Source organism: Ptiloglossa arizonensis, chromosome 1 (genome assembly GCF_051014685.1).
Source record: "Ptiloglossa arizonensis isolate GNS036 chromosome 1, iyPtiAriz1_principal, whole genome shotgun sequence".
NCBI lineage: Eukaryota > Metazoa > Arthropoda > Insecta > Hymenoptera > Colletidae > Ptiloglossa > Ptiloglossa arizonensis.
The window spans coordinates 6,249,612-6,277,138 of NC_135048.1; the positions used below are offsets into that span (position 1 = coordinate 6,249,612).

The window sequence follows — 27,527 nt, forward strand, 5'->3', positions numbered from 1 at the left end:
CTGATCAAAGTCATTTTCGTTAGAAATTTCCTAATGTTGAATAATTATTTGAACCTTCTAATTTTAGTTCAATCATTGATATATTTTCTAATAAATTAACGGTAGTTGTCGTGGCAGACGCACCCCCAGTTATTTCATTTGCAATATTCTTTGTTCGTTTGAAACAGATTACTTTAACGAACGTTCTAGTATGGCACTACCGTTTCTCGAATGTTCTTCGTAGACAAAGGAAATTTGGAAACTGTTTATTATTTTTAACTAAGACGGATACGTTTCTCAATTTAAACTTATTCCTTTTCAATATTCTTATTACGTTGATTAAAGAATATAATGTAAATGCATTGTCTGTCACGGGTTTCAATAAAGATTGCACCAGGTGCGCGTAGTTGGTACCCTTGTGCGAACCCAAAGACTACGCCTTCAGCGATAAATTGATTACGTAGGAGAGGTTTTCAAGCAATGAATTGTGAATGAAGATGAACCGGATTAAAATATAACTGTAACTGTATTTTGCGTATTGTATAAGATCTTGTTATGATCGTGATGGTATCAAATTGTCTCAGGATCTCTTGTGCGATTCAAAGGATATAAAGTTGTAATAGACTCTCTTGTATCTCTTGTGCAATCGTGATCTTACAAAGTTACATTAGGCACTCTCGTACGATCTCTTGTGCGATTGTGATCTTACAAAGTTACATTAGGCACTCTTGTACGATCTCTTGTGCGATCGTGATCTTACAAAGTTACATTAGGCACTCTTGTACGATCTCTTGTACAATCGTGATCTTACAAAGTTACATTAGTCACTCTTGTACGATCTTTAGTGCGATCGTGATCTTACAAAGTTACATTAGGCTCTCATCTCGTTCGAACGAATACGCCATGACAAAGATTGCTAAGGGTGGAGTCATGATTTGGTTTTAGAAAATTGGGCTTTTATTGGTCTCAATTTCACCCTATCCGTTCCTAAAGGCATTACTTTTGTCACCAAGAAAAGGGCAAGTCGATAGCTTGGGAAAACTCGACGCTATGAATGTCTGATGTCAATTTCGAGACTCATAAATTAAGCTACATTCCTGGTCGCGGCGTCTGGATATTGTCGCTTCTAAACGCGTACCCAAAAACTTGTGGCGGCACCTCCCATACTCGCCACTAGAGGGCAACCAACCGCTGACCATTTTCCACAAGTTCCCATACGCTTGTACGCTCTAATGTGTATATTATACCGCTCTAATCGGTATATATACGATGCTTCACCGATCTCCCAATGTCCTGGTGTATAAGACAGGGACTGCTAAGATGCCTTACCGATGAGTCTACTACTAGCAGGCTCAGAATAAAAAAAGCTACTCTCCTTCCTTTTCCTTCTTTCGTTACCTTAGAAGCTGCCAAAAACTGTTTACAAGGTGCCTCAACTTTAACATCCTTTTTTTGTTCCCCAATGCCCACTTGCATATTTCATTGAGGACAGGAACAATAAGAAACTTTTGCAATTACAAATTTGGGATCTGCCACGTGGTCCGTTAATCTTTGCTTCACCATTGATTCTTCGAAGTCTAAATAACGACTTTTATCGTCATTTATTTCTCATAGATTAGTCCCTTTTAATAAAATACTCTATCCATAACCTGTTGGAACTTGTAATTTTAGAAAATTGAGGCACTGGAAATTTCTTACTGTAAATATTTCGTTTGATGGATCTAGCACGATACAACACGTGCGAAGTATCTCTGACGACTGAGGCTCTAATTACTTTCGACATTAATGTTCGACATTAATCGAACGTTACGATAGATGTCGCATAAATTACATATTACAGTACAGTATATTGCTCGCTTACGACAGATGTCGCGATTGGTATACTATTTCTAACAGTATCGAACGAAATGAGAGTAAAGTTTTTGGACACCATCGAATGGTCTTCGAGTGAACCGGCAATGAAGAAGAAGAACACAAGAAAGAATTTTCAAAGCTCCATGATTGATCCTATCAGTAGTCATATGCTTGTTTGAAAGATTAAGCCACGCATGTCTCAATACACGCCATATTAAGGTGAAACCACGAATGGGTCATTAAATTAGTCATGGTTCCTCAGATCTTATCCACATTTACTTGGATAACTGTGGTAATTCTAGAGCTAATATATGCAAAACAGAGTCCCAAACAGAGATGGAAGGAGCGTTTTTATTAGATAAAAATCAATCGGTGGCAGAGGGTTATCCGTTCGTCCATCGTTTGTTTTGGCGATTCAATAACTTTGTACTGATCGCACAGTCTTCCAGCACCGGCGACGCATCTTTTAAATATCTGCCTTATCAACTGTCGATGTAGGTTCTGCACCTACCATGGTTGTAACGGGTAACGGGGAATCAGGGTTCGATTCCGGAGAGGAAGCTTGAGAAACGGCCACCAAATCCAAGGAAGGCAGTAACCATGAAAATTACCCACTCCCGGCATGGGAAGATAATGACAAAAAATAACGATAAGAGACTTACTCAAAACCCTGTAATCGGAATGAGTACACTTTAGATCTTTTAACGAGGATCCATTGGAGGACAAATCGGATGTGAGGCAACCGCTGTTCCAGCTCCAATAGTGTATATCAAAATTATTGCAGTTAAAAACTTTTTGTTAAATCTGTATGTCACAGTGTCGATTTATCGCTAACAGTACTTAACTGGCATTATGTGGTCCTATCGATAGGCTTAGTTTTCGATTGGGTGGTCCAACCAATATTCTATCATGGTATTCATTATTAAGTGTCAAGGGGGGCCGGTAAGTATACTTTGAACAAATTAGAGTGTTTAAAGCAGGCTTCGATTCTATTTTGTCGGTTTTCGAAACTCCAAGGTAATGATTAAGAGGGACAGATGGGGTCATTCGTGTTGCAACGTTAGAGGTAAAATTCTTGGATCGTCGCAAGACAGACAGAAGCGAAAACATTTGCCAACAATGTATTCATTAATCAAGAACGAAAGTTAGAGGTTTGAAGACGATCAGATACTGTCCTAGTTCTAACCATAAACGACGCCAGTTAACGCTCCGCCAAGTTAACGTTTCCAAGAAACCAAAGCTTTAGGGTTACGAGGGAAGTACGGTTGCAAGCTGAAACTTAAAAGAATTTACTGACTTCTTTTCTTCGTTTTTCGCTAAAGTCTCGGAAGCTGGAAGTCTCTTTCGCGGAAGCCTATTGGTCTGTCTGTTAACAGACCAATTCAAATGCTTAATTGTCGTATGACCGCCACAATAGCCTCCCTCCAGTGTAAACGACATTTTTTTCGATATGTTATTTGCATCTTCTTTATCCGTCGAACCGCCATAGGCTGACTTAAGCCTGTCGATGGATACTGTGTCTTGCTTACCATTAACTAGAACAGTGCAAACTTTCTTATTTCTTTTTGGGACTAAATAAAGGCCATCATAAGATGCTTTAAAGGACTTTTGACCATATCATTTCTTATAATGCGCGTGTGCATGTATCTATATTTTTAAAAATGAATAGCTTTTGGATGTGGTGCTTTCGAGCTTTTATTGGTCTTAATTCGTTTATTTTTTTGAGCTTCCGTGTAAATTTAAAAATTTCCGTTTTTGTATCTTCTACTTGCGTAAATAAGTTTGTTGGTAATGATAGTGTTTCTCCATAGATCATTTCCACAGGCGAGATTCCAATATCATCTCTCTGCATATTTCTAATAGCTAACATTATGATGGGTAGTATGTCTGTCCAATTGTTCTTTTTCTCATGGCATGTGATAGCTGTTTTCAAATTCCTATCCCATTTGATCAGCCCTTTCTTTCTGAAATCTTTTTGGTGAAATAATTTATTCAATGGAATAAGAGTTCTGGCTATCATTGGCAAAAACCGATGACAAAAATTCAGCATACCTAGAAACTTCCTCAGTTTTTTAATGCTATTAGGCTTGAGATACTTTTTAATGCGATTCATCTTGTCTGGCAGCAGTTTAAGTCCTTTGTTGATCCAGAAAAATTAGTTCTATTCTGATGTTGCGCTTTAACGGTTCATTTTTAAACCAAACTTTCTAAGTCTTTTAGAGAGCTATTTAAGATGCTGGAAATATTCTTACCAATCTCTGGAAGCAATTAAAATATTACCATGGTAAACAAATACACATTCCATGCCTCTTGTCACTTCATCCATAAATCTTTGGAACGTGTGATTTGCATTCTTGAACCTAAATTCATTGAATTTACAAAGTGGAACACAATTGATAAATCTTTTTCCAAATTTGAAATAATAAAAACTGGATCTTGATCAACTTGGATCCATTGAAAGAGATCTGGATTGGTTTCTTACCAAGAAAAATTATATTTTGTCTCTTGCTTTATGATTCCTTTAGTTCTAAATTATGCTTTTAGTTAGAATAATCAAGTCGTCGAACTCTGTTTCCAAAAAGGTGGCAATTTTAAACTAACAGCGTTCAACTCTGTCACTTGGCTTATGAGGTTATGTTTTCCACGTGTTTCGCCATCGATTTCACTTCGTTCTTTTTCTTCTGCTTTGCTCATAATTTATTTAATCGGGGTTACCACTATGGCTAGTAAATTAACATCAATTGCTACAAAATATATTTACTTAATAATTAGAATTGCATAAAGACTTCAGTTATAACTTTTCTATCCACTTGTTCTCTTCGATCTCATTCGTAACAAATAAAGCATAGATGGGGCTTCTGACTTCGTTTCTTTGTCTTTCGATGAAGTCGGAAGTCTATTGGTTGCTTTGTTGAAGGACAAATTCAAATGTTTAATTGTCATATAACCGCCACAAGTTTAAAGTACAAATGTCTGACAAGGGACATCATTTAATTGTAAATTGCTGCTTTTAATGAAACTTACATATAATATAGTTCTTAGAAAAATATTTGACACGTATTTTTTGTATCTGCTATTATTCATATCTAGGAAGTGAAATCAGCTCTCAAATTTTGAGAAAAACATTTTCTTCGATATTTCGAAAATGATGTGCCCTATAAAAAAGTTGCTTAAAAAAAATTGCATACTTTTGAATAACGAATTTAAACTTCCAAACAGTTTTGCAAAATATCAATTTGTTTAAATGTTTACTTTTATACAATTCGTTATTTCGCATCTGTATAAATTAGATTCAGAAAACTGTTAACTTTATTGGGTGTAGCATTAGGTCTTTTAAACTGTTATGAAATTAAATTTAATATTATATACTAATGGAAGTGACAAAAATTATTATATTTTCCAGATTTTCCTTATGTATTATTACGATTGTTATCATCGTTACGTCATATTTTTGGTAATCTTATCAAAATCCACAAGGACTGTATCAAGAGTACTTTAAGGAAATTCTGAGAATCTTCCAGCTTAAAAATTAAAAAATTATGCAATACGATCTTTAAATGGAACGTAGTCTTAGACTTAACCGTATGAATAATGATGCACAAAAAGAAAGAATCGACAATTGCCAATTACGATGTTCCTTTAGAAGATAACTCAAAAGTGAATTCAACCTCAATCCTTTGCACCTTTATTGCACGATGAATCACAATCACCCAAAGCTGATGATCCTTTTGTAAATCTATAATAAATATGATAAATATGTACATATATGCCTATGTACGTAAAATTCATTTTATCTTATCTCATATACATTGACATATTATCTTCTATCATGATGTATCATTCTCAGTATTACTATATTTCTATTGTTTTACTATATGATAAATGTTGTTTTACACTATTATTAGTTATTACTAATAATTGATAGTGTTAGAGTTATGTGGTAAATGATATACATGCATCTCAACGGCACTTTATACATATATATGACAAACTGAACGTTTTTTTTAACAATGCACGTGTGTCCTTGGAAACGGATGGAAACGGAAGAGAAACAAGCGCGCACATCGTAGATAAAAGACTTCTGGGAAAAAATTTACAACAGATAATAATAATACGTGTAATAATGAAATACATAAGTATGGACAGTATATAGCGATCGTTACTCATTTCCCACGGATACAGGTATCTTACTACATAACAATAGTATTAATAATTAGCAATAATAATAAGTTTTAAAATGTATAAAGTTTTATTCAGTGTATTAATAGTGTATTATCAGTAGTAGGATAACAATACTAGTAATGACAGTAATAACAAGCAATAGTAGCAGTGGTAGCAGTGGTAGCAATAGTAGCAGTAGTAGTAGTAATAGCGGTAGTAGCGGTAGTAGCGGTAGTAGCGGTACTAGCAGTAGTAGCGGTACTAGCAGTAGTAGCTGTAGTAGCAGTAGTAATGGTAGTAGCGGTAGTAGCGGTAGTAGCGGTAGTAGCAGTAGTAGCAGTAATAGCGGTAGTAGCGGTACTAGCAGTAGTAGCAGTAGTAGCAGTAGTAACAGAAGTAACAGTAGTAACAGAAGTAGCAGTAGTAAGAATAGTAACAGTAGTAACTATTACTGCTTACTTTAATTAGGCAAGGGGCATGGAAAGGTCTAACCTTTCTTTAATATTTGTATTTCTAAAGGAAAAATTGTTATTTGTCATTAACTTCATACCTGGAATAATATCGTTGATAAACATGGTGGTCGAGAGTAGGAACCTTCTACCTTCAGGTAGAAAGGTTGCGGACACACTAAAATACCAGAACAACGTTTGTCAGCATAAACTGCATAATGATTTATTGCCATTACATTTCTTTAGTGACATTCATCCTATACATCCGTCTTTCCATATATATTAAGAATTAAATCTCAATGTACTCTTTAGTGCCACTTTTCCCTCGTGATGAGACTTGGTAATCAGCTACAATTAATTGGAATAATTTCTTAAAATGTAAGAATAAATGTAATAGCATTACATAGAAAACTTGTGTAACCCATAAGGCTCTATGGAACTTTCAGTTATATTTTGGTTATCAATAGTAGTTCACGCAACATAGAATAACAATTGGAGTATATTTAGATCGCAACACTTATATATGTATATTTCGTAGACACGCAAGGTCGTGCGTATTGTATTAGTCGCCTTGCGATTCAAATGAATGATTCGAAGAACCACCCAATCACTTATAAGAAAACATTAAGAATATTTAACAACTTACATTTTAATACTGGATTTGGGGGAAGGGGAGAGCTACTTATGTATAAGTAATGTTTCGACAGCTGTATAAGTAATTCTAGTTGTACGCTTGTGCAAATCCATTCCTTTTATGTTACCAAGGAACTCGTTACTCTTTCATACCCCAGATAAGAATACTTGAAGACTTGTCCCGAGTTTTGGATTGTTCTCGCGAGGAAACTCGCCCGAAGTCTTAATATGTTTCACCTTTACAATGTTTCCTAAAACGTAAGTTGTGTTTTCTTCTTGTTTAACACCGCCAAGAGAAAATTTCTTTAGGGGAATGATCAAACCAAATCAAACCAATCAAATTTTGCAATGTTCCCGTCCACTCTATTGCATAATGTAGCTCTTAAATTTCACAGAACCGTTAGGTTCTATTAGAGATGTGTTCAAAACGTGAGTTTGTAATACGGTAATCGCTAAAAGCTCCAACGGTTTCAAATCCCGAATTGAATTTGAAGTTTACTATGTATAGTTTACTAAAAATACGAGTGTCGCGAAGAATATGCACAAACATTCTTAAGTATAAGAATAACGAGGGAGTTGCGTTCACATCTTAAACCCAGTCATTTTACCAATTCTGAATAGAATATATACACAAACATTTAAGGAATAACATTTTATTCGGTCTACTTTATGCTTACAATAATTCCAGTGAAATATTAATAATTGTACTTCATTGTCGGAAGAAATCGCAAATGCATGCAGAAATATCAAAATTCTTTACCTCTGTTTACTTTTTGAAACGACTGTAAACAATACATACACATTACCAATAATTATTTAATAATTTATTTTACCTATACATTGAAAGAATATATGAAAACGTTATAACACAGCAACAAACAAATTTCGTTACAACTTTGCATTTATCAATTTTACATGTTTTCTTGTCTAACTTCAAAGTGCAACAGAAACGTCTATCCGTTTATTTGTTATTAAATTCTGGGTCCGGTTGATGAAGTCGACGGTGCGACGTTAACTGCAATCATTAATTTTTCAAATTAATTAAATTTTTTACTTTTGATAGGTACACTTAAAAATGAATGAACACTTTTTATCGAATTCCTTCTACGAATTCAGTAATTCACTTGATTTATACAAGAGTAATTTTGATTTTATTTAACATTTTTATTATTTTCCAATATTACTTACCATATCCTAATAATGCAAAATGAAATAGCAGCGATCATATGATTCCTGATGATGTTTATTATTTAATTACTTTACATCGTAATTTTGTTTATGCACTTAGTTGTATACATAAGTAATCTGGTTTGACATTTAAATATCGTGAGCCCAAAGAAGAACCGCGAAATTTGAATTACTTATACTTTGAATGTGAACACAATTTCACATTTAACGCAAGAAACTTCCATGTACTGATTTAACTTTATTATTTTGAGTATTATTGTATTAATTTGTGAAATTCGAATTGGAAAACTCGATAGCAAATTTGTACAATAACTTTATTCATTTCTCTACCTTATATTTCCTAAAGTTTTTGTCATATGCTATTTCTTAAAAGTTTTAGAATATTTATTACATATTATGCTCTATTGATCTTCTTTTTTTGTAAGTACATAATATACTTCGAACAATCAATTACAAATTTTTAAGTTTATATATCACTTCGTTCTTTGTTTATGTGACTCGAAATATGTATCAAGACTACAGAAATAAACAACTAATTATTTTTATTGTTAAAAGAAATAATAAATTTAAATAATATTTGCAATTTAAACTCCTCACAAGCGGTGTTCATTCATTTTTCCCATCCTTGCAATTAATCAAGGTAAGATTAAAAATGTTTATACCCATTGTCCAACGATAAACGATAACGTGTTAGGGTCGAATCTCGAAGAATCTTGACGGCGCGTCTGCGGAAGAAGTATCTCTCCTTGGTCTTCAAATTTTTGCACAGGAACAGCGAACTCGTTATTTAAACGCATTGTTCTAAGTTCTTGGCTCTTGTCGCTGGTTGTTGCTCCATTTTCTTGAAGTGCATTGATCCGTAAATGTGGATCAAACCTCTTGCCGTGACCACCGAAACAAGAGTGTCCAAATGCTGAACAACCACCTACCAGGAACAACAAATCATTAACTAATGCGGCAACATTATTAAAACTATTAGTTTATTTTATTAGTGAGAGAAAGGGAGAATACAATGAGACGACAATTTTTGGAAAATACTAAACTATACTATCAGATATATATATATATAATATATTTATATGAATCACGAGAAACATAATACCAAAATATCTGCATTATTTATCATTGTATCAAAAAACTTTTCGGGATAAAATTTCACTATAAAGATATATATACAATGGTAGGAAAATAGGTTCTCAAAATCATTTTTCTTTATCTGATTGCAAAGTCATCAGTTTTCTCCTTTAAATGATACTGATTCATCGATCTAGCATATTACGACCTTGAAATGACCTTGAACAAAAGTATTAACGTGTTCACTAAATGGTTCTAGGAAATATTTCACTAAATGGTTTCTCAAATTGTTTATTACAGATTATACATAACACGTGTGCTATTATTAATATTAGTATTATTACAGTTATTGACAGACTATGGGCACATACATATATTATTAGTATCGATTTATTAAAACAATACATTCTATTATCGATATCATACCGACACTTAAAGAAAGAAAAGATCGATTTGATTTTTATTTATGGTGAAAGTAGTGAGTGTCTTAAACAAGCAGCCTGACAAGTTTATTCAAATTTAATTGAAAAATTTCGTGAAACCGAAAATGTTTAATCTAAGAAACCTGTGAAGATTAAAAAGTGCGACGAATAAAGAAAATGCAATTAATGTTCTTGCTACATAAATACATAACGTACAAATACTAGATAAATCGTGCGATTGGTAGCATTAACCAATTCAGTTTTATGCGAATAATGTAGTTTCATAAACTTTACCCAGATCGTACATCATTATACCAGAAGCTTTACAAGAGAGTTTGAAACACTAAGAATTTTTGACTATGGACTTTGAAACAAACAATGATAGAATATTTTTCAGTAAAGTATTTTTTAAGATAAAGCTGCCTTTAGAAATAGTGCTCAAATAATTTTTAAAAATATGGATTATTAGACTGTCAATAATCGTCAATAGTTACGACAAATGGATAAACAAACATCCCGGAGTATCAGTATTTTGTACAGAATTCTTGATAATATAATAATTAGGCTGCACTTTATTCCCAGCACATCAAACGTAACGAGATATGTAACTCTGTTACAAGACATCTAGCCGAACCTTTTAGAAAATATTTTTTAAATATTCGCCAAGCGATGTGGTCTAAACATGCCAGTTGTCAATTAAGCTGGCAGCTACAATAGTTTTGAACATTAAATATCCAATTGTTGAATTATACGTAACGAACCAATAACTTGACCAGCACGTTTACCTGATCTTACTTCATTCAATTTCTTGTTGTGAAGAAAATTGAAAGATGATGTCTACCACAAGGAACTAACCACTACAGAGTACATGATAAAACGAATAATGATACCTTGTGCGAATATTTCATCAAAAATGATTGATAGAGCTACTCGAAGTTTTACAGGGCGAGAGGATGCATGTGTTAATGTTAAACTTTACCATATTGAACAATTAGTCTGATTGAAAGAAGGTATTTTTAAACATTAATACTTCTGCTGATTAAATCGAACTTTCTCAATTTCAGGTAATTTAAATGTCATAAAATGCTAGGTCAATGAATTTGTATCGATATTGACTACTACATATTATAATAAAAGAAAATGATTGCATTTTTTGAAAAAACCACCGATAACCTCAAAATTGTCTACAAAATATGATCTTCAGAAACATTTTTTCTCATCATTGTATGCATCTCTTTGAGTACATAGTAAAACTTTGTCTTGAAAGATTGTTCGATACAAGGATAAATAACGGAAAAATTTCGGATCTTCCTTTTCTCGTAACTCACTCTGTGTGCAAGGTGTTTATAACCTCTTCAAGGGTATATTTTGTTTGAAATAAATAAAAATAATTACATTTAATATTAGATGTTTATTACGTTGTAGAATATCTGATTGCAATTATTTCACCTCGTAGCAAAATTACGGATAGCTAATTTTGGGCGAGAAAATGGTCAATATTTAAACTACCGTAACATTGTGAAAAAAATTTGTTCGGCAGTGTACTTTGGTTCGTTTAAAAAGCGAGAGCCTTTACTTTTTCATTCCTCGATTCAATTTTCTCTGAAATGCTTTTATACTCGAATACAGGACGAGAAATTAAAAATGTGTTTTCCTCGAAAAATTTTCATGGAATTTAATCACTTTTTTTTACAATTTATTATATAATGAATTTAAAGATGGAAGCTTTCTCTGTACAAAGACCTATTGAAAATTGATGTACGATTTCTTTTCACCAATTTATCGCACTTTGAACGAAAAATGTGCCGCCATTTTTAAAATAACTCACAATCATCATGATTCTTTGAGTAAATCGAACGCATGCTAATCTTACATCAAACACATCACACAAAGTACAAATTCGACCATGCAACCTCCTCGTGATGTACCTATTTTGGATTATTCTAATACCAGCGGCACATTGTTTGTACAATGTGCAATAAATCGACAACAAAAGATTGTATAGCAACTTTGAACAACTCGCTGTAGAGGAGAGGCTTCCGCTTTCGAATACATTGCAAAACAACTTGCAAAGAGTTTATTAAACTCTGTAAAAAATGGAGAGATTTTTCTCTTTTAAACGAGTTTAGGTACATTGTTGTATGATTGTTCTTCAGAATGTTACAGCGGTTCAAATATTGACAATTTTTCCGTCCCAAATTAACGATGCTTTAATTTTGCTGCTAGGTGTAGAAATGATACAGTTAACAATTAAATAGAAGGCAAAGTGTTAGTTTCTCTTTAAAAAGTTATACATACTACTGTTATTGTACCGAATGGAAAGATTACAAGAATTCAAAGTGGAAGGTAATTAAATAGTTGGTAAAAAGGACGAATAAGAGACGAAACATTCGTTTCGATACAATTTGGTTGTAAAAACTGAGATCGAAGTTATAATTTAACCTAAACAGAATTTATATTTTATATAACTTTTTCGTAGATATCGATAAAAAATAATTGTTTTCAATGATATATTTACATTAATAATAATGGAACCATTTATCTAATAGTACATTTACTATTAGATAAATGGTTCCATTATTATTAATGATAAAAAGATAATTGAAAACTTCTACATTTAGAAGTTATAAAAGCTATAAATCGGTTATTGAAGGAAGAAGTAATATATTCTCAATTTCTGAAAACCAGATTTAACATTACAATAGATTACGAATATAATTGTTAAAGTCTGAAACGTTGAAGGAAGCATGAACAAAATGCACCTCATGAACGAAAAGGCTCGTAGTACGTGACCGGTAGGAAAAATAGAAAAACGAATAAATCAATGAGAGCCCCGCGCGCGAACTTATTCACTCAATTATTATCTTAAACGAAGCCTGGTTTAATCGATCGTTGGTTTCAAGTTTCCTGCCCTAGACGTTTGAACGCGTTTTAAAAGCTTGAAATGCCTTCTAAAGGGACCAGATCGTAAGAAAACTTCTTACGAAAAGTGATTTTCTCAGCGTACAAAGGCTGTCCTCGACATAAATACAGCAACTACGCGAACGAATTCTCTTTTTGTTTCTTTCTTCGTTTTCGGGCGACTGGTGCAGCCGCGGAATGCGATTAAAGGAAAACATAAAAAAAAACGAAAGATCGACTTGAAACTTAGTGCTTTTAGCGTGAAAAATCAACGAAGAGAAGAACTTCCGTTAATTATTCATAGATTATGTTATTAACAGGTTTCTTCCGAATGAATGGAAAATTTATCCCGGAAGGTCGATGTTTCTTGAGAAGAGCCACAAGGTGGTAAATGTCGTGAACTTTTTATTCAAATCTCCGCCATCAGGAACGAAAACTGTCGACCGATTTGAGGTGAATAAAAGGTTACTTGGTTCACTTTGAATGACCTGTATATTCTTCTGTATATTCATTTGTATACTTTACCCGTGTATTCAAATATTTTAAAGCTTTCTCAAAAATTAAAACTTGGTGGAAAAGTACACAAGTTATGTTAATAAATAAAATTTCATATGTCCCAAACTACCACCATAGTTCACTTCAAACCTTGTCAAAGGAGATATACAAAATGTAATTCTAGAGAAACATTCTGTAAGTGAGTAATGTATCAATACACTGTAAAACATCGATAATATTTCTTATTTATTTTTACTGTAACAAAACGTAACAGGTGAGTTATTTTTTTTCCAAAATAACTGTCTACCTTACCAACAGAAACACGGAGAAGAGTGATATCGTATCAACAGCATTTTTGTCATCGTGATAACTGTAATAGTTTCTACGATCCACTAAAAATGTAATTACAGGTGTGACATTTTTTCAATGGTAACAATCGTTGTGAAAAAAGAATCCGAAGAAACAAAAACAACGGATGTCGACAAAGTTATTACAAATTCTACGCAAACAACTTGCACCACGGTGCAATTTTTGATTTCGCAAGCTTTTAACGATCCACTTTTGCTGTAAATTGGTTTTTTCTCCCCTCTTCTCAATCTTTTTTCCACGTCGATGAATACAGAAATATTTCACATTTTCGACGAACATTCGGTTGCACTTTATGTTCGCGATTACCGACGCAATGCTTCGTTGTTCCAATCATAATTGCAGTCGATTGTAAATGGTTCTGTTATTTTCGAACTGTAAATGGTGTTGGCAGGTCGTATTCTGTATTCGTCGAAGTACAACGACACGGTACGTCCCGTTTGGTCACAGTTTATATTTTCATTTATTGTGGCGATTCATGTTTTTCAAACACTTTCAATGCCGGACTTTAAACAACGCAATTAAATATCTATAAATTTATTGCACAAAACGCGTCCCTTCATATGTACCGACAGTACAGTGGTGGGAGGATTGTCATCTCTTTGAAGGTTGTTTAACGATTCGAAATTACATTATGTACACCTTTTGCAAACACTTTCGAGGGACCAAGACCTTTTATATACTTTTATTATTGTAATGGACGAGACTGCGGAAAATTAAACACTTGAAATAGACTTTTATAAATATTTATGTTCCGCCACCTGATTTACAAGGGATCCATTATAACCGAAAAATTGTCATTTTGCGCCATTCAATGAATACATACTTGACATAAAAATATTACTCGATAACTTATAATACATTATTCGAAGTACAATGGTGCAAATATTGCATTATCCAATAAGTTTAACGTGCTTTCACGATGGGCTTACGTATATATTTTCGACGTAACAGAAAGTTCAAAATGTTTTAAAGAGATGGTGGGGCACTCTTTTTCATTCGAACAAAAGACTTTTATCAATTTAACTACGTAATTTTATAAAGTATAGAAAACCGCTAAATTTCTTTGTAATCGTTATTTTATATCTACTACGGTTTCAAAGACACATAAATAGGCAGACGAACACCTATCTTTCTTTAAAGGTTTTTTTTGATCGATAAATAAGAATGGCCGATATATTTCTTTCGACGTCCTCTACAAAATTACAAAATTTAAAAAAAGAAATAGAATTTTCGGGTTAACGAAATTCCCTCGTTACTATCGTTATCGAATCGTTTTCTATGCAATAAATTTGGAACGAGAAACATCTGTCGTTTGCTCAAGCTGCGTGCAATGGTGACGATTTTATGTACACCTAGTCGTCGGATTTCTTTACCTTAAGGAACTTGTTCGTTGGAAGTATCGATTACGTAAAATAAAACAATATACTATTGTAGTTTTTTTTTTTTAAATTCTGTAGTATACATCTCCTTCTTAAACGGTGTACGCACATTGTATCGTCGTAAACAATGATAAATTTCGCCGTTCAACCACCCAGTATTTGACAAACAAGTGAAGTTCGCGAGAGAAATGGTGCAGCTTTATAAGAATCTGTATTTCTCGAGAACGGTGTTTTATTGCTTCCCCGTTCTATTCGTTGCAACGTTAAGTCGAATCTCTACATTATGAGATTCATAAATTGTTACTCACAGACGTTAAGTCCGTTTTCGATGAGAAAATGTTACATCGACCGTAAACGTTTTGCAATGAAATATACGAAGTAAGTGTTGTGAATAGAATTACATTCGACATTGTAAATGTCAGCGAAAGTATAACGCGCCAAAGAGGGTAAGAATTTTTCTCGTAAAAATTTAATTTAAGACAGTTATTTTCTATTAACTAATCAAACCTGGCATAAGTTAAATGAATCGATAGTCTTAGTTTGTTACAATATACGTATTTATGTATGTTTTAAAAAAAGAGGGGGTTTGAAAACATATTCAGATTTCCAAGAAATACACCAAAAGACCAAAATTCCCAAGGTTTCATAGTGAATCAGAACTGGAGTTTTCTAGACTTCTGATTTTAAGTATTCTCATAGTCTTCGGTAAAAATTGACTAGATTTAGATTCGTGGAACGAGGTGGTCAGGAATTTATGGTACAATATCGATTACTATTTACAAATTCATTTGACATTGAACCAATATTTATATTGAATATACCTTATACGTAAGACGGACTCTTGTAACATAAAATAAGCTGTAATTTAGAAACAAAGTCATATTGAGCATATGTTTATATGAACATCTTATTTTTATCTTAAGAATCCATAATTACGGTACTTTTCACGTGCAAACACTTGTACTGTATAATTCAACAATGCATATATAATTAGTATAATAAACTGTAGTCACGAACTCGACAATCATAATTTTTCCACCATTGGGCTCTACTTCCTTTTCGTACCACCAGAGTACTCTGCCTTAGTCTTCATATTTGGTACCAAGTATGAACTGTTGACATTGCTTTCATTCTCAGAATTTTAGGCTACTATTGTTTACCTCAGCTTACTCTTGAATTCAACTCATCGGTCGAAGAGAAAAATGATAGAAGCAATCTTTGTTTTATATCTGGTATAGTTTTAAAGATAGAAAAATACTAAAATAGATAGAGAAACATAAATAGATAGAGAAACACTAAAGTATAGAAAAAGTTGTCATTGTGGAAATATCAACAAATATAGTTATAATTATTCTTTTAAATCGTATAAAAATTGATCTTTCATTCGAAATAACATTATTGTACTCATCGTCAGTTTGGTTACGGGAAACTTACTTCAATTTCGTGTAACTATGGTTTTAATGTGTATTTTGAAACATTCCTTCTTTTGTAATTTCCAGAAATAATAGTATAAGGAGAATAACTAATGAGATCGATGCATAAATTTGATTTTGTTTCATAGAAGTTGACACTTCGTGTCAAAGTCAATGTTTATTGTCAAATATATTTACTTAGTTAGGGCTCTAATAGTGTTCCGAACGATGATTTCAAGTATTTCGAAAATGTGTATTCAATTTCCCAAGTTATGCAAATCTCAAAGCCGCAAAATCAGGCTGCAGATCGAGCCGGATAGAACCTCGCTCTTCAAAAGCAAAAGCAAAAGTAAAGGAACAGCAAGTTGCCCGACCTCGTTGTAGGTAGAAATTACGTTATTCCTGGGATCGAGTGATTTAATAAAAGACGTTCATCTCGGTACGAACCTACGAATGCTATTTGAATTTAAAGCGCAACATTATGACGATTTTATCCAACCTTCTTTTCCGATTACTTGAATTAGGAACAAAACGTGCTGAAATTTTTTTGATTCTCTAAACATATTCAGACCTATCGTTCGTTTACATAGCATACACGGGATGCTATATATATGTACATAATACTTTTAGAGACTTCTTAGAAAATATAAACTTTTTACAATTTATCATTAAAGTACTATTTAATTTATTAAAAAATTCGAATGAAGACAATGATGTGTTTCCAAGTATAACATATTAGTCTCAAGGTTGTTATAAATTAAAATGTGTTTAAGAATAATTATTATATATTTATATTATATTTTATTTCATTGTACATACAATTTATTATAAAATTTAATTTTCTGCCGAATGTTTTTATGCTTATCTTGTTTTATGTTTATTCAATCGATAGACTGGAGTAAACAATACAAAGAATATTATTTTATATATATCGCAGATTGTATTTTAATTTTATAATCATTATGATAAACTATACCAATTTTACTATAATCTACAAGTATTAACTTTCATTAGATCGGAGATTCTAAAGAACATTGTAGTTTAAAAATTTTATTTTTGTCAATAACTTTAACGTTGTTGTAATCAATAAATTATTGATGAATCATTACTTGAATCAAACAGATATTGGATATAGACATATCTAAATACTGTTTGCTCAAAACTTGTTTGCTCAAAATTGATTCTTGAACATTATGTTTAATAATATCCGTTTATATGCTTTTACTCTAACAGTTATCAGTTATCTTTGTGTTTACACAATATTCACATTATTTAAAAGTATCATTTTGGTACCAAAAATGGAAAATGAATCCTAAGTAAATAAAAACAATTCAAATTTAATTTTTTAAGAAAGTTGTTTGAATATATCCAAATCTTAGAATTTATTGTTACAGTTTTATTTTTCAGAGTTTATTCGTTGAACGAAATAAATTGAAATTGCTGCATAAGTTGCGATGGAATGTTTTATAATATTGTATGATATTTTTTCTTTACGCGGTGTTTAAAATATTTATTATTACAATCGAGTATATTTCAATTCGAAAAAATATTTGTTTTTCTGTTTGAAAAACTGTAGGGAAAATACAAGGGGAATCTGTAGGGAAAATACTACTTTCTATTTCTACGAAATGAAGTTAGTAACTTATAATTAGATAATTACATGATAATCGTATCAACAAGCAATTCAAATAATACTCTTATACGAAATAATGAAAAATTAAATAATTAGTTCTAGACGTTTACTAAAACGGTAAGTACAGTTACACAAATTACTTTTGTCATTTAATCATGATTGTTGGCTATAACTTATAAAAAAATCAATTATTCTTAAAATATTAATAATCATGTCCATTTATCGTACAGGTGTAATTTTAAAATATATAAAAGCGATTAATTTTTGAATTTGTATTAAGATTTATTGAATCTTTTGTTCGATTTTATTAATTCTTAAAGAATCACTTAAAATTTATTTTAATTTTAATGTTCAATAACATAAAGGAAATATTCATATCAAGAAATTTTCTTCATAAAGGAGAAAGATATGAGCAATTATCGAGGAAACATGCAATTTAAAAACAACTCAAGCTTTCTTGTACAAAATTAAAATTGAATACTGATAATTGTTATTTTCTATTTCACTTAACAAAACGTTTAATGATCAAAGATATCAAACTTTTAATGAACTTGACGTAACAATATATTAATTTGTGAATTCAGAATTACGAGTGCAATAAAGTTGATTACGCGCACAGTTAATGCTTCACAATTGCATTATATCATAACGACGTTAACAAACAGCTTTTCACCTGTATTTATTGTAAATGTATCAATTTGTCCAATTCTAATTAATAGAATTTCGAAACTAATATCTTATACATAATTATACTGTGATTTAAAAATTGCTTTTTCGAATTTTAGGTTAATATACTTATAATTTTTTAATGAAATCACGCAGTTGACCGTTACTTTATTTGAGTGAAGCTGCTAAGTTTTAAATAGTCTACATGCATTAGAATAATAATGATAATTATCATCTACTTCATTATTGGATGAAAATTATGTCAGCATATTTTTCTATTAAAATCTTCAAAACAAAAAATTTTAATAAAAATTGACATTTAAAAAATAAATGAATGGAGCAACCACAATTACACATGACAAATCTTTGGTGTATGAGAAATTAAATTTGATTATAAAATAAAATGCCTCGTGATTTTTAACAGTATATACAGGGTGTTCCAAAACATATGGGCATAACTTCAGGAGCAACTTCACTAAATACACTAAAATAAAATGAAAGTTCATATAAACATGTCCGATACGACATTATTTTTGAATTGTTTTTCAAATTACAGCTGTTTTGATATTACTCAGTAGATTTTTCAACTATCGTCATAGAAATTGTTCGAAATGATCATTTTCGGCTCGAATGTAAGCTTTAAAACGTTTTATCAGAGATCTCATTCGTTTAAAAGTACCAGTGATTGTTCGAATTCATTGTTTATGCATGAGACAAGAAACGTTGATTATAAACAATTGAAAGAAGAGCTCGGTTTATGACAAGAATTATTGGAAGATAAAAATCATATTTTGTATATGCTTCTTTTGTACTCTCCTCGTGCAATTTTTAACGCAAGAAATAAAGACGCTGATAATGTTCCTCGTTTACCTAAAACGTTGCACACTTCGTCATAAACAAGTATAATATGAAAATATTCTAACAAATGAACTGTATTTCGCAAAAATTTCATGAAATTTTATTGCTCCACCAGATGCAACATCCGTTTCCCCCAAAAATTTAAATTATAAGAAAAAACGTCCCACGCAAAGAAAACAATAATAGAAATTCAACTTCAAAGTTATCTAAATAGATTTTTATTCTTTGGTGTGTATAAGAAATCAATCTGTACAAAAAATGACTCTATATAAAAAATAAAAAAAAAGGAATATCATCCGAAATCACGTGCTATCGCGGATTGCATAACTGTATCGTTCGAAAAAACATGCGCGTTGTTGATTAATTCCACGATCGAACGAATCCACTCGGTAATCAATGTAATAACAGTGGGTTACTAAATGACGACCATAACGAACTCGTGGATATAAAGTATTTTCCGGGCAATGGGTGCTGTGTAATGACTATTTTCATTTATTGCATAACGAGAGTGCGCCCCATTGTTTTCCGTTTTCTAACTAGCTGCAACTTTCCAAGAGTGATTTCTACCCCATTGCGAGATTGCTAGACCATTCGAGATTGCTATTAGACTCCAACTACTTCTTCGTTTGGACAAGGAAAATAGTTTCATTGTTCATAAATTCTTATGGTTCGTTTATTTCCCACCGAATACATTCAGTATTTCTTTTTATACTGATTCGTTGCACATTAACAAATGATCTCTAGATTTTGTGACTAAAATTAAATAAATATTAATTACAATATAATTATAGAATGGACCAAAAATGTAAAATATGTAGAGATCACTATTTAATTAATACCTATAATAACATTTTCATCAAGTATCCAATTTATAGATAGCAGTACTATAATTTATAATATTTTGAGGGATTTTAATGTATTACAAGAAATAAACAAATATTTGAGTAATTATTTTGAGCGTTTGTAAAGTATTTGTACAATAGTAGTATCGAATTTTTTCATAATGTGCACTGCTCAAAATAATAAGGTTCACCTATTTAAATATCTTCATCGTTCATTGAAATATTTAATATTTTAGGAGTTCTGATATTCCATGTAGATATGAAATACTATATATGGAAACAATTGGTCAAGTAACCAAAACAATTGGTCAAACTTTAGAAATATATTTTACTCAAGGGATTAAACTTTACTTAAGGGATAAAAAGCTGTAATATAAATTACAGGTCTTAAAATTCTTCCTTTTCTGGTTAGAAAGACTTTTTATTCATGATGAAGTTTGATAAGAACGCCTGCTAAAAGTTAAGTTACAACTACTGTGGAGAAATGAAATGTTGGTACATTATCTACAAATTGAAAGGGCCCAGAGGAAAGGGAAATCATCTACTCGCTCCATCCAAACCCCTCTAGAAAATCCTACTTTTAAATTTTTAGCAGTTATAATGGATAGTGATCTCATAGAGTCTCTGTATTCCTGGTGTAACGAGATAACTATACTTCGTAGATATACATAACCGCTGATATGGAATCTCACTATATTAGCAAGATGTACAATAATTTTATTCACATAAATTTAAAAAAATGGAAAGTCTTTTTTAATAGAAACCCAATCAAAACGAGAGCAACCCCTATCTAAATGTGTGATTATTAAACAATGAAAATTAAATTTGTTTACGTAGAATGTTTTTAGTATCGTAACTTAAAATCATATCCTTACTAAGATTGCCAAAGATTGATTGCTTTGTACCGGCGAAGTTTAAGGTACTACGTCAGCCTACAGTCTTGAAGATAAAGAAACTTTCTTATTAAGGGTTCAAAGAAGGATTAAGATAAACAAATGGAATTTTAAAGATTTTTCGCAATCCCCAAAACAACAGTTTCTTTTGAGCATGTTCCTGTGAACATCGTTAAACGTATTTAATTTCACTTTTCTTTTCCTATACCTAGTATTAGAATTCTTTTTGTATTAATTATACTATAACTTAATGTAGATACATATAAATTACAATACTAAGTATTAGTTTTAAAGTATAGCGTTGATGTAGTGCTAAGATATAGCAATAGATTTGATACATTAAATACATATATACATATATAAAGACTTCACATAAAAAAGGATAAACGATTCGTTTTGAAATATAGCATAACGATTAATTGTTACATCAACCTTTATCGAGATCTATTTCGTTTGCCTTCTTCGTTACACAATAGACTACTAGATGTGATCGACTCAGTCAATAATGACAGTATGTCATTGTAACGTTGTAACGTGATGATTGAACGATTTTCTTTGTTCCTGTGTTGTTTCAGCTTGTTGATAGAGCACCAACATCTCATCTCTTCACAGTACCGGTATTAATTTTTTTTCCTTTCCGCATAAACTAAGATAGTACTTATGATAGGATGGATCAACTCGATATTCGAGTCAATGTAGGTCATAGTAAGTACGAAAATTATCAGTCTCTCTCTCTATATATATATACATTAAACACTTTATAGTGAAGATAACGTTTATCAATATAGCAATTCATTTTAACGTCGAGTAGGTAGATACCTACTGCGCGTATGGAGGAGCAATAACCTAATGCAAATTTCAAGACAGCTCAGAGTCTCTATTAAGAAACATTTCCTCGAAGATGTTGCCTCGTTGAAAGTACAATAGTTCGCACTTTCAAGTGACAATTCTTACACCGTATTTAAGTAACAGAATCAAACGGCAAACGATCTCAGACAAGAACTATAAGATAAGTATTATACATAGGATCGAATTTCATTTACCAGAGAAAATTAAAATTTCTATATTTTTCTGTAGTTCATCTTTACGATTTTATTTCTAATGATTTGACAAAGTTTTACCAGTGAAACGAGTTTAAATACGATCTTTTTTCGACTATTTTTAATTATACGTTACTCGAACCGTTTTTGAAAAACTTTTAACTAGGTGTGATTAAAAATAATCCGAATGATGCGTTTGGACACATTTCATCCTAAAAACCTCGTCAATCCATTGATAATACACTCATAAGAGTGTAATGAAAAATATTACAAATTTTCAGCAAGTATGTACCTACATACATACCTACATATATAATATATTTAACAATTTGATAGTATTTAATTAATCGGTACCAATATTCGTGTTTTTCAATTTATATATATAAAAAACATTTTAGATAAATATTTTTATAAAGAAGTAGGAAATATGTTGAAACGTCCAACTAGTAGTAGCTTTACCTTACTTTCGAAAAATTGAATAAAATTATTAAAATCTTTACAAAATACAAGATTGTTCACTACCTTTTAATAAAACCTTTAACAGAGATATATATTAGACATACATTTCCTCACAATTTGTTTAAAATGTGTTTAATATTCTTCCATAAATACACTAATGTTTCTCAACAAATGTGTTAAAAGAATCCTTACTTGAAAAATTGAATAGATTTTTACTTTTGATGAGCAACTACTCAGTTAACGATAGACGTAACATTTACTCAACCAAAGGTGAAAGGTGTGCCAATATCAGACACACCTAAACGTACACCTAATTGGAACGGTGGTTTCGTGCTAGTTTCCCAATAATCGGTTACAATAACGATTGTTAACGCGCTAACCAATTGTTTAGAGGATAACAAGTTGCCCGGAGTAGATAGAAAGACATTTAATTTCTTGGCTAAGGGTCAAAGGAGCTCCTATTTTCAACAAGTAACATTTTCCGTTGAATGGTTTCAAAATTCTTTAAATTTTATTCAAGATCGTGTTTTCTAATGCATTAAATACGTGAATTGAAAAAAATTGTTTAGAATAAAATAAGTTTAAAAGCAATTAAAAGAAAGAACAAAAATAAAGTAAATTTGAACCTATCCAAACAAATCTAATTGTAATCGTAAGTTCGATTGTGAAGAATATGTACTAAATTGTTTTATAAGTAATTAGAAATGTTTTGACGTCTTCTTTTATTCCGTTTGTCATTATATGGGGATATAAAACACTTGAAGTAATTTGAAGTAAAGGTAGAAAAAAGGATAGTGAAGAAATCTATAATGTATAAAAATAAATACTACATAATCATAAATTTGTACAATAAAAATTGTTTTCTTATTAAATTCTTTAATTGAAAATCATACTAAAGAATGTTAACTAAACAGAAAATCAAATAATCGCAATTTTTTCAATATTTGCCAAATTCACATTTAATAGAAATAAAATGAGTGTTATCGAAAATTTACATCTAATAACTTGAAATACATAAATCGTTAAAATAATAATTATTTCTTTATTCCTTGTACAATAAAGATATTTTTCTTGATTTTACTTAACATTTTCTGTGATAAATAAAATATTCTCTATCATAATTCACTCAAATCCAACGCACCTTTTATACTAGTGCTTTAACGCTTCTTATTCTCTGAGGTATTATATATGAAAAAGAAACAACCGGAAAGATAATTAATTTAATTAAGAAAGTTTGTCGCGGATAACTTAGAATAAAAGTGAACTATTCTTCTGAAGCATCATCGTGAGACTGCTATAACACTGGATCAAGCTTTAAATTAGATCATTACCGAGGTATCTAAAATCCGTGTTAAATTAAAGTCTTTAAAATGTACAACCTTATTATACGTATAAGTCATTATCGTTACATTTCTAAGGTATATTACTGAAAGAATCTAAAGGTCTCCGAAAAGAAAATGACGTTTTATAACTTTTGTAAACTCTTTAATGAATCGTAACATTATGGTTATTATGAATTGAAGAGGAAGTCTACTTTTTTGTATTGAAATTGAATGCAGAGGGAATTAATATATTATCATTTTTAAAACAGTTAAACTTTAAAAAAATCACTATATCACAATAATCGAACTCTTTTTAAATCAAAGATTAAAGTTAAGTTTCATACTTAATAAGTATTACATCAAATACTAATTTGTAAATATTTTTACATTTTGAGAGTATTGAAATAACGGTAACATAACAACATAATATTTTTATTTATCGAAAAACAAGTCCACAAATGATTTAATGTTAAAAACTACAGACAAAGAAAGTATATAATACTAAATTGAAACATATAATTTTGTTAAATGTATTTCAGCTGCACAAATATTATTTACAATTTTAATATTTTTTGTGAAGAAAATTTGAAAATTGCCTAAGAAGAAAATCGTTTTTACTACAAACATACTAACAATAATTTTACTTATTCAAAAATTGGTTGAAATTTTGAATTAGAATTCTCAAAGAAAGTAAATCATTCATTAGCATTTACAATATGATTATTTTTTATGAAAACAATTTTACAGACAAGATTACCTATCTGAGGACAATCGATGCATATATAGGGTGTTTACGTTACTAATTCCCAACATTTCTCTTGCAAATGATAGATTTTAGGAAAAAGTATAAGAAGAAAGAGTTTTGTCGTTTTTATAAGCAATACAATGATCTAGACAAATGTTTAAAATTTATAACATAGGATAATCATTTTTCTTACACTTTATAATAGTTGCTGCCGAGACAAAGTTATTGTTCTAAAATTTTTTGAATCCCAAACATCTGGAAACTCTTTAATGTAAGCAAAGAAGACAGCAGTGATATAGATACTGTCTTCAATGAAAAAGCAACTTATAATAAAGATAGAACAAAAATTAAAGAAACATTATAAGAAATCGACATTATTATTTGAAGAGTAAAATTGGAATGGCGCAAATGAAAAAAAATCTCAAGCGTGGAAAATTTGAATATGAATCACGGGATAAATTACTGACAATACGATGGTTCGATAAAAAAGAGGTGTGGATGTTGTCAACATCCCACAGTGCTGAAGAAATTGAAACTGACCGAATAGACATTCAAACGAAATTACGTAAAAAATGACCAACTTATATTGTGGGCTACAATTTTAATATGGGTTTTCTTGGTAAAATCAATGTAGTTTTAATTACAATCAACCGTCTAAGAAAATCAATAAAGTGGCACAAAAATTATTTTTTCAATTTACTGGACTTACACGATACAGTGCGCACATCGTTTATCAAAAAATTATTAGTTAAAAAGACAAATTTAACAAATTTCATCTTCTGTTGACGAAAAAAGTTATGCAAAAATACCCAGATGTTAAAGTAAATCGGACATTTATACTAATGATTTTGACGATATCTCTTTCTGGTTAAGAGAGAAACATTTCATATCAAAATGTTCAAGTCAACAAGCAGAAATTTCGAACTTGGCAGAAAAGATCTTAAAAAAAAAAATTATTATTCAAATATTTATGATTTTACCACGCTGTCTGATAAATTGAAACTTTTCTTCTGTTTTCCAATAGAGTCACACTCCTCAAACAAGAATCCGGAAGTTGGATTACTGTATCACCCCCAGTTTTCGAAAAACACGAGTTTTTTACCACCCAGAATTTTCAACAAAGATAAAGTATAACATGAAGGGTAAAAACCATAGGAAGTTCTAATTGGTCCTTAAGAATAGAGGAGAGATTTTCGAATATATCAAAAATCACCTTTTAATTTTTGTAGACTTATTTTCAACATTTATTATGCATAAATAAATGCGCATTGCAACAATAACATTCAGAACATAGATAAATGTTAATAAGAATTGCGTTTAGGAACAAACATTCACTGAAACTGTACGCCTTTACGGATTTCGCAATATCTTGATGTTTATTTATCATAATTATTAACAACTACCATAAGACCATAGTTTAAACAATTATAAACAATATCCTAGTATAAATAATGGCTTCAAATATAATTTCATTGAAATATTCTTTGTTCACGAAGGAAATTTCATTGACATCCAACTGACATTGTCAAAGCTACACGTATCGATTATCGATTCGCATAAACAATTATTAACAATAGCTTAGTATAAATAATAGCTTAGAAGTCATCAACTTGTTGAAATATTCGGTTAGATATTTTAAAGGCAATCGATGTAATGGCAAGTCATCTTTGGAGGGTTATAAATAGACCTCTCGGTTGCCGAAAACCGGTTTAGGTACCTGGACGCCGATTGTCCTCTTCTTAATCGATGTTGACCACCGATAGGCGGCAGTCAGTACTGACCACTCTCTTCATCCTTCTTTTTCAGCTTTTTCTTTGTTTAATTTATTTTATTTATTCTCCGATTTTAATTTATACTTATTTTTCCATGTTTATTTCTTGTCACTACTTCGTTTATTTTCTTTGTTACAGCATGACTGTATTTAATCACTAACCAATTTCATTTCCATTTTCTATCGTGTCTTGACTTTAGGTTTCTCTTAGGTAGGCACATCGACGAAAGAAGAAAGAAGAGGACACTTTCATCGCAGCCGCCACGGAATCTTTAGTTTTAAGCTCAGACTAAATTAGTTTTAAGGTCACCATGTACGAATATCTGTGCTCTGCCAAGCAATTATCCAATCTTTAGCTTATTTTTGCTCGCTTCTCGTCTCACAGTCCGGCCACCTCTGCTTGCTGCATAAGCAAGTGACCGGCTGTGTAGGTGGTCCGAACGGTCTATCGCCGTCTCTTCCAGTGTGTCCGCTCCCAGAGAGGGCATGTTGCGAGCACAGGAGCAGGCATTTATGCTGGTCCCTGCGAAAGCCACCAAAATAAGACCCTCTCATCGTAAAGGTAGAGAAACGGGGCATTCCTCTAGGGGAGTGGATGGCGTCGCTCGTTTTTTCTCGAATCGGACCCACTGAGAGGAAACGGGATAGACCTAGTAAGACCAACTACACAGTTCGCGTCGCGTCTTTCCGAATTTTGCCTATTTTTTTCCATAATGTAATTCCTTGGCAGAACTAAACGAGAAGATCGAAGGAACTTTGATTCCTTCCATCTCCTCGGTTTAGTGATTTCGTTTGTACTGCGTATCGAGGGAGATCGATGGAACTTTGATTTCATCTATCTCTCTCCGGGTCTCCGCTCGTAGCAACCTCCACGTGGTGAGACCTGGTAATCGGTATTACTCGCGACGAACGATAATTCTTCGTGGCGGGTAGTACCGAGCTAATTGGCTGCGAATTTAGAATAGCTTTTATCGTTTACATT

General features: G+C 31.5%; 2 protein-coding genes across 4 annotated transcripts in view; both read right to left on the reverse strand.

The window, feature by feature from the left end:
- Positions 1–3,105: 3,105 nt before the first annotated feature.
- Positions 3,106–4,629, reverse strand: LOC143149415 (uncharacterized). 3 transcript variants are annotated; one of them, XM_076316758.1, is made up of 3 exons: positions 4,316–4,629; positions 3,886–4,091; positions 3,106–3,804 (listed from the first exon to the last, which is right to left on the reverse strand). In XM_076316758.1, the coding sequence occupies exons 2-3, from the start codon at positions 3,944–3,946 to the stop codon at positions 3,458–3,460; spliced, it is 408 nt and encodes a 135-aa protein (XP_076172873.1). In that variant the 5' UTR covers positions 3,947–4,091; positions 4,316–4,629; the 3' UTR covers positions 3,106–3,457. The 3 variants fall into 3 exon arrangements, with proteins under 3 accessions (XP_076172873.1, XP_076172867.1, XP_076172882.1); XM_076316752.1 differs by having other exon boundaries at positions 3,886–4,193; XM_076316767.1 differs by having other exon boundaries at positions 3,886–4,010; positions 4,086–4,629.
- Positions 4,630–7,724: 3,095 nt separating this feature from the next.
- Positions 7,725–27,527, reverse strand: part of LOC143149404 (uncharacterized) — a 35,122-nt gene continuing 15,319 nt past the window's right edge. Inside the window, exons 2-3 of the mRNA XM_076316744.1 lie at positions 8,927–9,189; positions 7,725–8,091 (exon numbers count right to left, since the gene is read on the reverse strand). Coding sequence (XP_076172859.1) covers positions 8,038–8,091; positions 8,927–9,189 — 317 coding nt within the window. The 3' untranslated portion in view covers positions 7,725–8,037. The remainder of the gene's footprint in view (positions 8,092–8,926; positions 9,190–27,527) is intronic.